At 42.3% G+C, this 16,765-nt stretch overlaps 1 protein-coding gene across 2 annotated transcripts in view; it reads left to right on the top strand.

Moving 5' to 3' along the window:
- Positions 1 to 14,905, top strand: part of LOC107680742 (solute carrier family 12 member 2-like) — a 71,294-nt gene extending 56,389 nt beyond the window's left edge. Inside the window, exons 17-27 of one of the 2 annotated variants that reach the window (XM_016476789.1) lie at positions 276 to 416; positions 910 to 1,016; positions 1,465 to 1,544; positions 1,893 to 2,015; positions 4,519 to 4,566; positions 4,857 to 4,979; positions 7,135 to 7,246; positions 7,790 to 7,876; positions 8,373 to 8,508; positions 12,156 to 12,223; positions 12,432 to 14,905. In XM_016476789.1, the coding sequence (XP_016332275.1) occupies positions 276 to 416; positions 910 to 1,016; positions 1,465 to 1,544; positions 1,893 to 2,015; positions 4,519 to 4,566; positions 4,857 to 4,979; positions 7,135 to 7,246; positions 7,790 to 7,876; positions 8,373 to 8,508; positions 12,156 to 12,223; positions 12,432 to 12,567 (1,161 nt within the window). In that variant the 3' untranslated portion in view covers positions 12,568 to 14,905. The remainder of the gene's footprint in view (positions 1 to 275; positions 417 to 909; positions 1,017 to 1,464; positions 1,545 to 1,892; positions 2,016 to 4,518; positions 4,567 to 4,856; positions 4,980 to 7,134; positions 7,247 to 7,789; positions 7,877 to 8,372; positions 8,509 to 12,155; positions 12,224 to 12,431) is intronic. The other variant, XM_016476790.1, reaches the window with a different exon arrangement.
- Positions 14,906 to 16,765: the final 1,860 nt, after the last annotated feature.

Here is a 16,765-nt window from a genome sequence, read left to right as displayed (position 1 = left end):
TGTGTGTGTGTGTGTGTGTGTGTGTGTGTGTGTGTGTGTGTGTGTGTGTGTGTGTGAGAATGAGTGTGTGTGAGAATGAGTGTGAGTGAGAGTGTGTGTGTGTGTGTTGTGCAGTCCCTGTTCAAATGGTTTCCTCATGGGAACATGTTGTTGGAATAAAGTAGCTCTGTGTGGACGGTGATCACAGTGTGTAGAATGAACCCTAACCCTAACCCTGTGTGGACCATGCTCTTTAATGTGAGCTGATGTCTGCACACACGTGTGTTCCTTCCCAGAGTTCCCGGCGGCCCAACTTTAAAGAGCTGAACAGTGATATGCTGCGCTACCAAAGGTGGCTCCTCAACAACAGCTCCAAGGCGTTTTACACTCCTGTGGTGGCTGAAGACCTTCGCCAAGGAACCCAGTACCTGCTGCAGGTGTGTGTTTATAGCCCTCAGATCTGTTCAGTAAGTGTTTATGGGATCTTGCTCACTGGTTGATTTGAACATGTTTTTATTTCCACACAAAAACTGTCTCACCTAATCTGCAGATCAATCTTCACAGGGTTTAATGTTTTATTTGAGCGTTTCCATTGGCCAAAGGCTCCTTTGCACCAATCAGCCTAAAATTGGGCTTTTCTGTCCTTTGATTTCTTGGCTTCCTGCTCACAGCTGAATTCTGTGTTATAACCCATTTGGAAATATTTGCTTCTGTGTGTGTGTGCTGATATGACCTACAATATGGGGCCAAAATTGAAAAACCTGCTTTCTCTGCATTATTGGACATGCTAACTTGTCGCTGTAATTCAGAACATAAACATACCAAATGTTTTATTTTTAAAAATGCAAAGCACTTTCTATGAGGTTTGAGGTTAGGGTTTGTCATAAGAGTTGTTTTTGCCTATGGAAGTAATTCCAGTGTGTTTCACAGGCTGCTGGTTTGGGCAGATTGAGGCCCAACACACTGGTGCTCGGCTTCAAGAACGACTGGCGCATTGGAGATATAAAGGACGTTGAGACCTACATAAACCTGATGCAGTGGGTTTCATCTTCTGTTTGAAATCAGTCCGCTATTAATACAAACCTTTATTGAATTAGTGAGGCAGCAGCTTTTATACAGTGATGAAGTGGTTTGTTTGACATCTGGTCATCAGCCATGCAACATGAGATTCCAGATGAGTAAACGTTAATCAGAAATCAGTGTTAACTGTCAGAAAACTAGAGTTAAAGTCAGAGATCTGTGTGTATATGATCTAGTGCGGACCACTCCATGACAAGCTATTCTAACCCTAAAAGTGTTATTTTAACATGCATATAATGTGTTCTGGCATTGATTTTGATGCAGTTTTTGGCATGACGTGTATGTACAGCTGAAGAGCGTCTGGTAGATGTTTATGAGCAAACGGGAAAGCAGCTTTGAAGTAAATGGTGTGGGTCTTCATCCTGTGAGACATTAACGCTTGTTTATTTGTGTGTGTGTATGTAGCGACGCGTTTGATTTTCAGTACGGTGTGGTCATTCTCAGACTGCGAGAGGGACTCGATATCTCTCACATTCAAGGCCAAGGTACAGTACTGTACACAGAACCACTACATCAACCAGTCTCCTTTAAACAATACGTGTAATCTGATGAATGCTTCTCAGTGCTGTTGATTTAACATGAAGGCATCACCGTTCACTAGCTAACAAACTACAGTAGAATACTGACTCTGCTTTACCCTCTCATGGGAACAAAGCATTTTAACCCTTTAAAGCCTGTAAAACATTGAGATGGACATGTGTGGTGGCTGGAGGAAATTGTCCATGTAATGAGCTCGTTTTCTGTTGGTCATTAAGCAGACTTTGCCGTTTGTGCTAAATTTGAGTTTGCCTTGACCTCCAAGTGGTGCTGAACTTCCCCGTTTGTTCCTGCAGATGATTCTTCAGCGATGAGGGATGTGGTGGTCTCAGTGGACATGAGCAAGGACTCGGATGGAGACTCGTCCAAACCCTCCTCCAAGGCCACCAGTGTCCAGAACAGCCCCGCCGTCCAGAAAGGTCAGGGCTCTGAGTTCACAGAGTCACGTGTGTCCTTGAAACACTCACTTGTTCTAGGAAAGGCAGATGAATTTATTTCCCAGATGTTTTGTGAAATGTTCCTGCTCCGAGGGGAAGTCGTCGTTTGTGCTCTTCTGGGGCCAGGTCTCATCCCAAGCCATCTCATGCACACTCTGTGTTTTCTGAAATCTCTGCCCAGCACAACACAACGGAGCGTGCTCTCCGAAGGGTCCAGGCTGGGAACACCGCGAGTGTTGATGTGTCTGATTAATAGAGGTCTCTCAGCTCCCTCTGACACTGGAGGGCTCTCTGAAGCCTGAGAAAACAACCATAAAAACAAATGTAGCCGCAAGCAACGATCAGCAGGGGTCAGGCACACGAGAAAGCTTGAGAAACTGAGCAGAGCTGGCTCTCTTGATCTCGTCTGTTAGCAGGATTGTGGGAAATCAATCACCAGATGTCCATTAGGGCTGGGTTTTGACACAGATGTCAAGATTTGATTCTGATTCACAAGCTTGCGATTCAATTCGATTTCGATTCAATTTTGATTATTTTGTCAAATAAACATGCGAGTCAGTTGGTACTACATTATTATAATATTTCTTTTCCAATTAAATTTTGAAATGCAAACATTTAAATGGTTGCTGTCATAAAAGCTATTCAAACAAATATTGAAGTACAGTAAAAATGATAATGAATATGTTATATGGTGCATGTAGCTATTTAGCTAAATGCTCCTCTCTAGAGTAAGTTTTTCTGTTTCTGTTTTTGGTCAGCATTTTTTCCTGAGGTAAATGTGACGATACCTGACATACTGTATTGCTTACAAGCTGTTATACAGACATCTTTTGAAACTAACTGTGCACTTACATTGTGCTGAAACTTATTAAAGGAGAGGAGATAAGTTCATTGCCCTTCTCTTAAACGGAGGAGCTACAGCGATCTGTCACTCGCATTAAACAGTACTGAAACGCCATTTATTGTTTGAATATTGTGATACAATGGACAGAATTTGAAATCTGAGACTTGGTTTCATTTCAAAAGTAACAAAGCACAAAGCTTATTGCTATTTATTGGATGGGATGTGCGCTTTGATGTTCTGTTCATAAACTGAAAAAAAGGCTAGACTAATCTATTCTTGGGATTTAAGAGTCAATATTTTTTTGTAAAAACTAGAATCGATTTATCTCGAAATCAGTATTTTATGTTTACCCAGCCCTGATGTCCATGTGTACCTGTTTTTGTGAATGTGCGTTCACAAACGCCGTCCGATCCAGACCACACCTGAAGAGTTCAGATTCCCAAACAACTCTTCTCCAGTTTCACTGCATGATAGGAAATGTGAAAGCTGTGGGAAACGTCTATTATCTCTGAAGCGTATTGTGATGGGCTGTGATGTCCTGAGCGTGCACACCTTCAACCCAAATCTCTGATTGGGATCTGATCTAATAGTTTGACTGGTGTGTGCTCAGATCCCGTGTGTGCTCTCTCATGACACTGAATATATCTGCTGCAGTGACGTTGTGCTGAAAACAGCAGTATCCAGCAGCACAGTCACAGCAGGAGGTGTTTCTGTAGCATCTCTCGCCGCTCTCAGCATTCTCACTCTCACTTCACTGCACTACCTTTACTGACAAACACATTCTGCATGTTTACAAACAATGTCTGATGTGAATATGAATGTAGCTTGTGCAGATTTGTAAAAATCATATTTCATGTGACTTTATCTATTTATTTATTAGTAAGTATGAGTGGATTTCAGTCATATAGAGTGGTGGCCAAAATTATTAGAACACCTGACAGATCTGAAAACATTGACCTTGTTTTGCCTCCAAAACATGATTTGATTTCATAATGTTCATGAAACATGCAGATGGTTGCTCTGAGCACAACAAACATCAGATGAAGAGAGTCGTACGGTTTTTAACTTTAATATTTGCTAAGTCCACCTTTTACAGCAGTTACAGCAGCACATCTCTCTGGCAGAGTGTCAATATATATCCTGAGAACTTCAACACTAATGCTATCCCATGCCTTCTGCAGCTCAAGCCAAAGTACAATAGATCTGTGCAGTTTCATTTCCAACTCGCCCCAAATTTGCACGATGTTGTTGAGGTCTGGACTTTGAGGGCCAGTCCATCATATTCAGTGTTCAGCAGATTCCTTCCATCGCAAGTAGTTCCAGCAATAGTTAGTTTTATGGGTGTTGTAATGGCCAATTCAACAAAAACAGTGAAGTCACAGACCCAGGAGAGCTGCTTACAGCGGTCCCCTCGTTTGAGCGGTGTGCTGATGAGGGTGTGATGTCATCAGTGTGTGTCAGATGATGATGATGATGATGATGATGATGATGATGATGATGATGGAGCTCCTGAGGTGACCTGTCTGCTCATGTAATGAACTGCAGCAGAACAAGCCTCTCTTTGTGTTTGACTGACGCACATGTTTCCCATTGCAGCACTAGCAGACTTTAACCTCTTGTGTTTTTTCTAACATGATCCAGATGAGGATGAGGATGGCAAAGCCCACACTCGGCCGCTGTTGAAGAAAGGCAGGACATTTCTCTCACTCTCGTTCTGTCTCTGACCTGCATGCACTTTCTCTTGGTGACGGTTTAGGAGTGTTTCTGCCGGGTTGACCTCTGACCTTCACCTTTACGTGTGCTAGTGTGTGTTTCAGCTCCGACGATGTCACTTCCTGTCTGCGATCTAATACTTGGTGTCTTCTCTTTCCACTGAAGACCGTGCTTCTTTCTTCTGTCTGTTTGATCCGTCTGCTAATGAATGAATCGGTTGTGCTTGCTCTCTGGATCTGCGGTCTGAGTGTGTGTTTGTGTCTCAGAGAAGAGGAGCCCGACGCTTCCTCTGAATGTGGCGGATCAGCGGCTGTTGGACGCCAGTCAGCAGTTCCAGCAGAAGCAGGGGAAGGGCACCATCGACGTCTGGTGGCTCTTTGATGACGGAGGTCAGTGGAAGAAGCTTCGAGAACATACAATTACAATGCATCGTCAAACCTGGAATTTGGCCACAATTTGGTTTCATTATATTGGAAACAATTAGTTCTATTTTCCAAAATATGATGGAAAAGCTAATGTAACGGGGGATAGTATGCAACATGGTGAAAATACTCACACGTTAGGTTGTGCCTAATCTCTGCTGTCACATCTGAGCCACGTTTTACTGAAATAACTAACACTTACCCTAGAAGTTACTTCAGAAATGACCTCAACTTATGCTTCCATAAATGTAATTCCAGGGTAATGGGTTTAGCCTTTTTCTGGAATACCCCCAGAGCTGCCAGTGGGGTAGAAAGTTTGGCCTGAACCCATGCAATTGTGTCTTCCAAGACACTGGGAACAGTCGTACTAAAGCAGTGCTATTCACAACATCCAGTAAGGTCAGAGAAAACTACACCTAGCTTACAAGATGTGAGGTATGACAACAAAAAAAAAAGATCTGAGTGATTTCATGTCATGACAATGACACATGTACACTATTGGGACACCCCCTTCTTTAGACAAGAAAAAGGCACTTCCAAAACTGTCAACAAAGATGGAAACATAATTAATATATTTACAAAATTGTATTTCCATCTCTGTTTCAACAGTTTTGGACGTGCCTAAAATGACTGTAGCCATATGTTCAAGTCAGTGTTTGGTGATGAGTTTTTGGCTCAAGGTCTGCATTTAAAGTCACAGCAGACCGGTCAAGTTCTTCCACACTGACTCAATCAATCATTTCTTTTTGGACCTTACCTTATACACAGAGGCATTGTCATGTTAGAATAGAAAAGGGTCCTGTCCAAACTGTTGCTGTGAAATTAGAAGCACACAATTCCCTAGAACAGGGGTGCCCAACCCTGCTCCTGGCGATCGACTGTCCTGCAAAGTTCAGCTCCAACCCTAATCAAACACACCTGAAGCAACTAATTAGGGTCTTCAGGATCACTTAAACATTAAAGGCAGGTGTCTTTGATTAGAGTTGGAGATAAACTTTGCAGGACAGTCGATCGCCAGGAGCAGGGTTGGGTACCTCTGCCCTAGAATATCACTATATGCTAAAACATTCAGGTTTGTACTCTTGGAAATTACTAAAGTAGTCAAACCTGTTCATTAGAAGGGGGGGTCCCAATGCTATATAGTGTATGTCACAGTCCTTATGCCTTGCTAAAAAAAAAAACAATTGTGTGCCAATGAAATTTCAGTTTTCTCTTACAATACAGTAGCAGGTTTATTAGGCTGCTGTCACTTTAAGACCTAATGCTCAGATTCAATATACTGACACGCAGCTGATATCTGTCAACCGTCTAGTCATTTCAGACATATCTGGCTGTGTTTACATGAATACTTAGTAAAATGGACTGTGTATTTGGCCACTGGGTTGTGATGAGCTGTGAAAAGGACTCTTGTTTTCAGTCCTCCTCCGTGTGAGACAGACAGCTCTCTCTCTCTGAGAGCACATAAACCCGTCAGACAGCATACGAGTGCTGAACTGAGCTCTCCTCTCACTTCAGCGGTGTACAATCACTGGCCCTGGGCCACTGACAAACGCCTGCTGTCGAGTCCTCCTGCTGCAGTAGTTCTGTCTTAAACGCTGTTCATCACACTGGCTAACGTATTAGATGCGTCCGGTTGAATGATGTGCTTCTGGACGGGATGTAGATTGGTGTGGAGGTTAGAGGCTGTTCTAGACGCGAGCGTCCGTGTCTTGAAGGCGATGTGAGCTGTTGTGCAGCTTGCTCAGAGGGGAAGGCCAGAGCTTCCTGTTTTACAAGGCAAATCTCTATGAGCTCGTCTTCCTCCTATTTAACTTTATAGCCGCTTTAAAGCTGTAAAGCCAGTGTCATGTGTTCATTCTCACACAGACGCGTGCTTGTCATGACAGCAGTGAAGTGGCTCCGCAGCATTTAATTCATGCACAAACACTGACAGCTGTGACGTGAGAGCAGCAGTACAATAGCGTTTCCTTCAGGAACTTACCTCTAGTTATAATGTTTATATTGCAATCTTAAAATGTTATTTCATGTTTGGTACAGTATGTGTGATTTATGCTACTGCAACAGTAATGCATCCTCTGCTGCTAGGACAGGTTGATTCTTGTTTGTAACTCGTCTGCGTCAGGTCTGACTCTACTGATCCCCTATCTGATCGCCAACAAGAAGAAATGGAAGGACTGTAAGATCCGCGTCTTCATCGGGGGCAAGATCAACCGGATCGACCATGACCGCAGAGCGTACGTACTACAGCTGTAATCCTATGAAATCATGCTGGAATGACTTTGTTTCACAATTATATCAGAATCGTAGCTAAAGGAAAAAATGCCCCTGGCCTCCCATCTCACAGATAGTTCAGATGAGCCGGACTGTGGATGCCATTAGTATGCCAGGTCTCTCGCTCTCTCACGCTCGCTCTGAGTGTGTGTGTGTGTGTGTGTGTGTGTGTGGTGTGTGTGAGAGATAAATGTTTCCCATTGTCCTCTGCAGCTGCTGCCAGAGCCTTTGTTAGCTATAATTAGACGTGTTCCAGCAGCGAGGTCTTCATAGAAAGCGTGAGCGGTCTTTCACTGACATGTTCAGCTGCACATGTGTATGCTCAGTTTCATGGCTCTGTCGAATCCGTGCTGCGGTCATGATGGAGCTTCTGGATCCTCCAGTCGTCTGCACAAAACCTTTCAGGAGCAAACTAACTGTTCAATGCAAGGAGGCAGTGGCAAATATTCCATGCATTATTTATTATTGCCTGATAAATATGTAATGAGACTTTGTTCTGTCCTTAGCATGGCCACGTTGCTCAGCAAGTTCAGGATCGATTTCTCTGACATCACGGTCCTGGGCGACATCAACACAAAGCCCAAGTCAGAGGGGTATGAACATCATTCATCTCTTACATAAGCTCTTTCCTCAACATTCTTCACTGTTAATTGTTTGGGGATTTGTGTGGAATGTGTAAGATATTTGAGGGCTAGTTTTGCATTTGGGGTCTTTTTGTTCATCCGTTATCTAAAAGCATGGAAAAATCCATTCAGCAATGCATAATGATTCTTAGAAAAATCTGAATGTACTCAAAGAGTTTAGTTTTAACCATGGCTGGATGATGTGCACAGACAAAATGCCTGGCAGTTACACAGAAAAAGCCCTGAGCAAGTATCAGCTTGCACAGAGTTCAGAAGAGCCGTATTACCTGTCTGTCACAGATCACAGTTTAACACCTGATTTCATAACTGTTGATCTTGTGTTTGGCATCAGTAATCGATAAAGATCATGGAATCATTTTGAAATGGCTCAGGATTCCCACCCTGTTTCTGAGGGAAAGTTCCACTTCAGGTTTCTCAGCACTGACCTCTTGTGTTTGTCATTCAGTTTGACCGAGTTTGCTCAGATGATCGAGCCATATAAGCTGAGAGAAGATGACATGGAGCAGGAAGCTGCTGAGAAGCTGAAGAGCGAAGAACCCTGGAGAATCACAGACAATGAGCTGGAGCTCTACAGAGCCAAGGTCTCAACACACACCTCCTGTCACATTTATTCATGAAGCACATTAAAGATGATCGATCAAAGCAGAGACGCACATAGCACAGCCCATGAGTACAGGAGCTCACACGAATGCATGAGATTTGAGGAGAAGTAGTGTGTGTGTGTGTGTGTGTGTGTGTGTGGTGTGTGTGAGAGATAAATGTTTCCCATTGTCCTCTGCAGCTGCTGCCAGAGCCTTTGTTAGCTATAATTAGACGTGTTCCAGCAGCGAGGTCTTCATAGAAAGCGTGAGCGGTCTTTCACTGACATGTTCAGCTGCACATGTGTATGCTCAGTTTCATGGCTCTGTCGAATCCGTGCTGCGGTCATGATGGAGCTTCTGGATCCTCCAGTCGTCTGCACAAAACCTTTCAGGAGCAAACTAACTGTTCAATGCAAGGAGGCAGTGGCAAATATTCCATGCATTATTTATTATTGCCTGATAAATATGTAATGAGACTTTGTTCTGTCCTTAGCATGGCCACGTTGCTCAGCAAGTTCAGGATCGATTTCTCTGACATCACGGTCCTGGGCGACATCAACACAAAGCCCAAGTCAGAGGGGTATGAACTACACCACACTAATCTCATTACATGAACTCCCTCCTCAACACTGCTTCACGGTTAACTGTTTGTGGAATGTGTAAGAGATTTGAGGGCTAGTTTTGCATTTGGGGTCTTTTTGTTCATCCGTTATCTAAAAGCATGGAAAAATCCATTCAGCAATGCATAATGATTCTTAGAAAAATCTGAATGTACTCAAAGAGTTTAGTTTTAACCATGGCTGGATGATGTGCACAGACAAAATGCCTGGCAGTTACACAGAAAAAGCCCTGAGCAAGTATCAGCTTGCACAGAGTTCAGAAGAGCCGTATTACCTGTCTGTCACAGATCACAGTTTAACACCTGATTTCATAACTGTTGATCTTGTGTTTGGCATCAGTAATCGATAAAGATCATGGAATCATTTTGAAATGGCTCAGGATTCCCACCCTGTTTCTGAGGGAAAGTTCCACTTCAGGTTTCTCAGCACTGACCTCTTGTGTTTGTCATTCAGTTTGACCGAGTTTGCTCAGATGATCGAGCCATATAAGCTGAGAGAAGATGACATGGAGCAGGAAGCTGCTGAGAAGCTGAAGAGCGAAGAACCCTGGAGAATCACAGACAATGAGCTGGAGCTCTACAGAGCCAAGGTCTCAACACACACCTCCTGTCACATTTATTCATGAAGCACATTAAAGATGATCGATCAAAGCAGAGACGCACATAGCACAGCCCATGAGTACAGGAGCTCACACGAATGCATGAGATTTGAGGAGAAGTATGGGATTTGATGAGAGTAATTTCCTGGTCTGAATAAGCTTGGAAAAAGAAAACGCAAGTATAGAGGAATATTTGTGTTTCCAGACTATTGCCTCTAATCTGTTCTCTAAAACTAAACGAGCTAAACTTCTAAAACTAAATTGATCATACAAGAGTGTTTTTGTGGTGTTTGGAGCCAGTGCAGAAACACGACTGAATTTTCATTTTGCAAAACCGTTTGTCTTTACCATAAGCGAGTCTCTTTTAAAGGTGGGTTAAGTGATTTCTGGCAGCCAATGTTGATAATTCAAATCTCGCCCCCATTTTGATAGCTCCGCCCCACACATAGATACGTAACGTAGGCAACGATTATTTCGGAATCTGCTGTATTATTATTATCTGCTGTAAACATATTGGCCTGGTTTCACAGAAAGGACTTAGACTAAACCAGGATTAGGCCATAGTTCAATTATGACATTTAAGTAATTTTTCATAAACGTGCCTTAGGATCACTGGTGTGCATCTCGAGCCAAAACAAAGGCACTGATATATTTTAAGATCAGTCAGTGCAAGTTTCTTTCAGTTAACATGGCTCAGACTTACATTTTAGGCTGGGACTAGGCTTAAGCCTTGTCTGTGAAACTGGGGGTAAATCTTACTTTTCGGACACACTTCGGGAGCTAACGCTTGAAACAGACAGTGGAGGAGGTTTAGACGCTCCAGGCTTATAGGCTGTGGAAATGAATGCGTCTTTATCATAGCTGAAGGGAACGACAATACGACTGCAGATGAACAAACAAGCGAACATGACACACGGGCATATTCAAGCAAAAGCCAGCATATATTAGTTCTGTGAAACAAAGCAAAACCAATGTTACTCACCTATGGAGAAGAAACACAGCAACCTCGGGGTCCGATCGCAGGCCTTTCGCTCCTTGAGTTCTCTCCAGCGACTGCAGATGAACAAACAAGCGAACATGACACACGGGCATATTCAAGCAAAAGCCAGCATATATTAGTTCTGTGAAACAAAGCAAAACCAATGTTACTCACCTATGGAGAAGAAACACAGCAACCTCGGGGTCCGATCGCAGGCCTTCCGCTCCTTGAGTTCTCTCCAGCGCTGGAAAGCTGATCCGATATTTACACGGGTCCTACTTCTTGCCTTATCATAAGCCTTCTTTTGTTCCGCAGACGGTTTCCTCTTTTGTTTTTTATCCGCCATCTCTATCTTTCTGTCGCTGGGCTCGGCTAATGTCCGTCCTGTGCACTGAGTGCTCTCTCCTCCACATCATGAGTAGACACGCCCCTTACTGCTGATTGGCTACAAGTTTGTTTTGCTAGTCGGCCCGAATCAGTTTTCTAAAGCGTTTTTGAAAAAATTCATACCCCATCTTTAAGCTTCACTAAATGAATGAGTGTGAGCCTTTGCTTCACAACCAGAAACCGACAAGGGGACTCTTCATTATCTATTACCAAATAAACCTACTGTATAAATTATGAATAAAATCTTATTTAACACAATGGAAGAAATGTACAAAACCTTGTATTTTCAATCTTTATGTAACGAAATGATCCAGCAGGAAACATCATTGCTGGGCAAAATATGTGAACATCTCAGATGATCATTTGAGGAAGTAATAAATCTCATCCCACAATGATGTGCAGTTTAGTAGGGAATTATTTGGTATTGTTCTCGCAGCACCTTTAAATATTAGTGTTGATGTTGTTTTTTTAATCAAAACATGCAGTGCAATGTAAAGCAACACTATGAGGTACTTTGTGGTGTTAGAAATACACTCCTCGTTGGCAATTTTGCCAAAACAGAAGTCATGATCACTTTAACAGAATAAATTATTTGAAGACATTATATTTGTATGATTTTGAACTAAATGGTCAATAATGTAAACCCTTTAAAATCAACGGCAAAATCTTTAACTGGCTCCCATTTATATAGGATTTAAAGACCACACTTTTTCATTTGAGTAATGGTTTAGAAAAGAGCAATAAGTTGGTTGTTTGTCAAGAGAGGACAAAAAGGACCCAGAATTGAGCCCTGTGGTACCCCACGAGTGATGAATGCAAAGTTTTATAGATGAGAACAGAACCACAGGAAGTAACGCATGTCCTACCCTATTAGCCGTAATGACATTTTTCGAACGTGAAGGTTAAGACAAAGACTAGCTAGAATGCTCATGACTCAGTGGAGTGAAATGATGGTATGTAGATGCACTGTTTCCAAATGCTTGTCTGCAGAGTTTGTTTTCTCAGCTGCTAACAGATACAGCAACTTCAGTCTTCCTGCTAATTGATTTGTTTGTTTCCTCAGAGTAACCGTCAGATCCGACTGAACGAGCTGTTGAAGGAGCACTCGAGCACAGCCAACCTCATCGTCATGTAAGTTACAAACACCAGCGTTTCAGTGACTCGTAAAGACGGTCACTTGCTGCCACCTACTGGTGTAGTGCTGTGACTGTCAGAGAGAGACTGTTATATCAGCACTTATGGAGCAGTGTTCAGTGTGTCCTGAGAGTGAAGTGATGTCTGAGAGAGGTGTTTCCAGCCAGCTCTGATATTGTGTGTGTCTGTGTGTGTGGTGTAACAGGAGCATGCCGCTGGCCAGGAAAGGAGCCGTCTCCAGCGTTCTTTACATGGCCTGGCTGGACACAATATCCAAAGACCTGCCACCCATCCTCTTAGTGCGCGGGAACCATCAGAGCGTCCTCACCTTCTACTCGTAGAGTGCTCTCAGACGAGCACAGCACCTCAGACTGATGATGCTGATAGACGTTTCTCGACAGAGCTGAAACAAACGGACTCCTTCCACGCCACAGCACTCAACAGGAAAGATCAGCGTTTGACGATTTATATTGTCCTCAGCTCACAGGTTTCCGAGCACACCTTGTTACACTGATTGTTGTTATCATTGTTATCATTACTATGACTGTCGCAACTTTGAGTTGTGGATTTTTTCCCCCTCTCTTTTTAATTTGCTCTTGATGAAGCAATAATCACCTCATTTCTTATTTTCTCACTTTGAAGAAAAACACGATTCTTTGCAACACTTTTTATAGCCTCGTGGATGTGCCTTCCTGTGCAATCAGATTCAATTAAACTTTTCCCCGACTGGTGATTTATAAAGGAATAGATGTAGGCTGCTTGTTTTTATTGGGTTTTAAATGTAAATCTTCCTTGATTTTATCACGTTTTAGCACGAGTGGACTGAGGTTTCCACCGTGCCGCATTTGAAAACACTTTTTCGCTTTTTTGTAGCCAGAATTTTTTGTTTTTCTTTTTTCTTCTTCAGAGTTTTACGTCTTCCTTTAAGCATTGAAAGAGTTGTGGAGTTTTAGCACAGCGCCCCTCCATGTTCTCGTTACAATGATCGACCTGAACTACAGGGTGATTACAATCATCTTCAGTAGTCTGATGTAAAGAACTTTAACAGAACTATATTAGTTTTCCCTAGCGTGCAGTTGAATGGTTTTTGGTGTGATGGAGATGCACTGATGAGTGCCGTCTGTCTGAAGGAGAAAGAGCCGTCAGATCCTTTCAAACTAACAATCAACCAAATAAGAGCGAAGCCCTTAAATCACAGATCCTGCTACAGACCAGACCTTTGCCTTAACAGATGAGGGGATGATTGTGTTTACTGTCCTCAGGCCATACTGGCTAGTTGATCGACTGAAGCAGAATGTTCTCCAGACCAGAAAGCCTCTGTCTGTTTTATAAAGCAGTCTGGAATCGTACATCGAGGTGTTTCTGTGGCTCGAGGCCTTCACCGGAGGTCCCGAGATGTGTTCATGTGTGGTTTGAAGCTGTAAGAATGTATTCGGCGCTGAATGGATTTGTTCCTCTATGCAGATGGACTGCGTGCGACTCGTTGAAATCGTGCATCTAAACTCAGGATCGAGTGCCGGGTTCATCGTTAGCGTTGGTTTTTCTTCAGAACCGTCGAGAAAACCGATGCGGATTCGCTCTGTTCTGTTCCTGAATATTTGTCCGGTTGTCTCTTGTGATTGAATGCTGGGATGTTTGGCCCATCATGCTTTAGTTTGAATCTATAGCTATAAAGCGGAGTGTTGGTCAGTTAGCCTCATGGGTCAGCGTTTGCGAGTCCATCGCAGTCCGGCTGAATACGACGGCTTTCGTCACGCTTTGACTCTGGTTTCCAACACTAGTTTTGCTCACAGGCTCAGTGTGTTGTGCTGTCGCAGGTTCTGTGTGCGTTCCATTCACAGCCTGAGAAATACTCCATGTGACAGAGTTAGAGTGAATATATTATTCATATGTATAGTTCTCAATATAAACTAGTATTTAAAGTGCGTAACTGTGTGCGCCGCATGTGGGTGAGGTTAGTGACGCTGACGGTACAATCTTCCCTGTTCTGTATTTGTATGGCTACAGCACTCCTTCACCCGACCACGACTCCATCACCAATTCACTTGTATATTATATTTAGATATAGAAAAGGGAGAGTGTGTCACAAGCATATAACGTGTGTGTGTTTCTCACTGATCTAGCTGCAGCTGTAAAGCGCCTCTCAGAGGTTCCTCTGGTGTTTCTGTTTTTTGCTCTGGGCATCTCCTGCAGATTGTGTTGCCTAAGTCTGTTTCATGTTCTCTGGTTCGCTTATTGCTGCGTGTCCAAACGAGTTCACACAGCGAGTTCCAGCTCTAGTTCACACTACTTCCTCACTAACTTGTAGATATCTTTAACCTAACCAAATTAATCAAAGGAGTGGAATAATAACGGCAAATTAATATGATGAGATATATTTATTTCAGGGTTTTCTTTCTTCGGTTACAGTAGTTTTATGTGAATTATTTTTCTTTTTTTAGTTGTTTGGGTTTAGTCTGCAGATTCTCATCTTTCAGCGTTTGGTCACATTTCTATCTCTTATAAGCCTTTTAAAGATGGCTCTGTTGACCAGTGAGGGTGGATCTGATCGACTGGCTGTGCTGGAACAGTAATGTTTTGATATACTCTGCTGTTATTTGTCACATGTATGTTTTTTTCTAACATTTTAACGGTTAAGGGTATCAATGCTTTGTACATCTTTATTGCAATATATATATATATATATATATAAATAAACTGAAATGATAATCAGTTGCTGCAGTCTGTTTCTGCTGGTGATGAGCATCTTTCCACATTTCCATTCAGTCCGTAAAGTGCATGCTGAGTTCATTCAGGCCCGGGATCTGGAGCTCAAGTCTCTAAAGCACTAGCACCACAGTTTACCAGTAGCGTGCTGATTATCCGTTTATCCAGACTAGTGTCTACAGTGCACTCAAGCTCCGCTTACGCTGGAGGGACTGCTTCATGTGCTGCTCAGAAATCATGATGAAAACAGCGAGTGACTGACAGTATACTTCATAAATCGTAAAGATCAGAGTTAATATGATACAATTTTGCAATGATGATTGGAAAAAAAAAAAGATTTTCAGCAGTTAATAGAAATATCTACTGTATGCTAGTCTAGTCGAGTAATACAGGTTTTTAGTAATTTGGCCTATGCACTGGTAAGCACATTTTCTCAATTATACAGCATGTGAGAATTACATGGCAAGTCAATATTCTGAGCATTTATTACATGTAAAGCCTTTATGCATCTCAAAAAGTTGAGTTTGGTTTACATTTTTAACAGTTCACATTTGGCAACAATTCATGTACTGTATATCTAAAAAAAAAAAAAAAAAGTTAAATTTTTCAACATTAATGCTGTTATTTCCCTGACTGTGATGCAATCCATATTATATAAAGTGTTATAAAAATGACTTTGCACTAGTAGTCAACAGTGGTCTTTAGTGAGGCAAAGGAAATCTTCTTGACTGAACACAGCTTGCATGAAACCAAGTTAATGAGGCAAGACCTACAGTTTAGCAGGTTTAGTTACAGTCTGATAATCTACACCCAACTTGTGAAATGTTTTATTAAACATTTTATAAGTCAGAAAACTTCATATCAGGAGAACCATCAGCAAATCAGCGGTCAAATACAGTGGCATCTGTAAACATTTTTACTTATAAATTATAATAGTACAGTTGTAACTTAATTCTAGTTGAATTAAAGTTGATGCAACTATATCAGTGTAAGTCCTTCAAGTGAACTGAATTAGTGAGCTAATGTAGGGAATAGTGACTGAGGGTATGGGGGGTGGTTTGGGTCAGATCTCTTCTGAAGCTCGTGGGCTGTAGTTTGCAGCAGTTCCTGCTCTACTGGAGTGTAATGCGGAGAGTCATGTGTAGGTTTGGAGCAGAACTCCTGATCTGCAGCGTGTAGTGTCTCCTGTGTGCGCTGTGCAGAGACCCTGTGATGCTGTGCATGATGTCTTGAGCGGGCAGCAGCTCCAGCTTCACTGTGAGCGACTGAGGAGTAATCTCGGCGGCTGATTCACCGCCACACTGCGCTCAAGCTAGTCCGTCAAAGGCGGGGAAGGAAGAAAGAGACTAGGGGAAGAAGAGCAAGGAGAAATGAAGAAAAGAAAGGGTGAAATTTGACGTTCAAAGACAGCGCGCAGTGATACATTTTCCGTTTTCTTCACGCGGGAAAATCGCTTATGTTCCGCTGTTTCCTATTGCACGTGCTCACCAAGAGCGGAGTTCGAATCCAGCTGAAGACAACTTTTTGTAATATTGTTAATTTCATTAAATACATGAAGTTTCAAGGTTAATAAAATGTACATATGTACTTTTTGATATTCTTTCATGAAAATTAAAGTGTACCAATGGAAATGTGTTTTGTTGTTATTAGTTATTCAGGGTTATGGTTAATTTATTCTGATTAAGCATTTATTAGGTTATTACATTCAAGACACTTACAAATATGTTATTTCTAATGAAAAAAAGATGCAAAATAGTAATTAATATGCTGGAAAATGTCTGACAGGAATGAGAATGTACAAATTATCTTTATATAGACATGTTCTGTTGTTGC

The sequence above is a fragment of the Sinocyclocheilus anshuiensis genome, unplaced genomic scaffold (assembly GCF_001515605.1).
Source record: "Sinocyclocheilus anshuiensis isolate Anshui unplaced genomic scaffold, SAMN03320099.WGS_v1.1 scaffold1474, whole genome shotgun sequence".
Classification (NCBI taxonomy): Eukaryota; Metazoa; Chordata; class Actinopteri; order Cypriniformes; family Cyprinidae; genus Sinocyclocheilus; species Sinocyclocheilus anshuiensis.
Note: the sequence above shows the minus strand (reverse complement) of the source record. Positions and strands in the feature narration are given on the sequence as shown.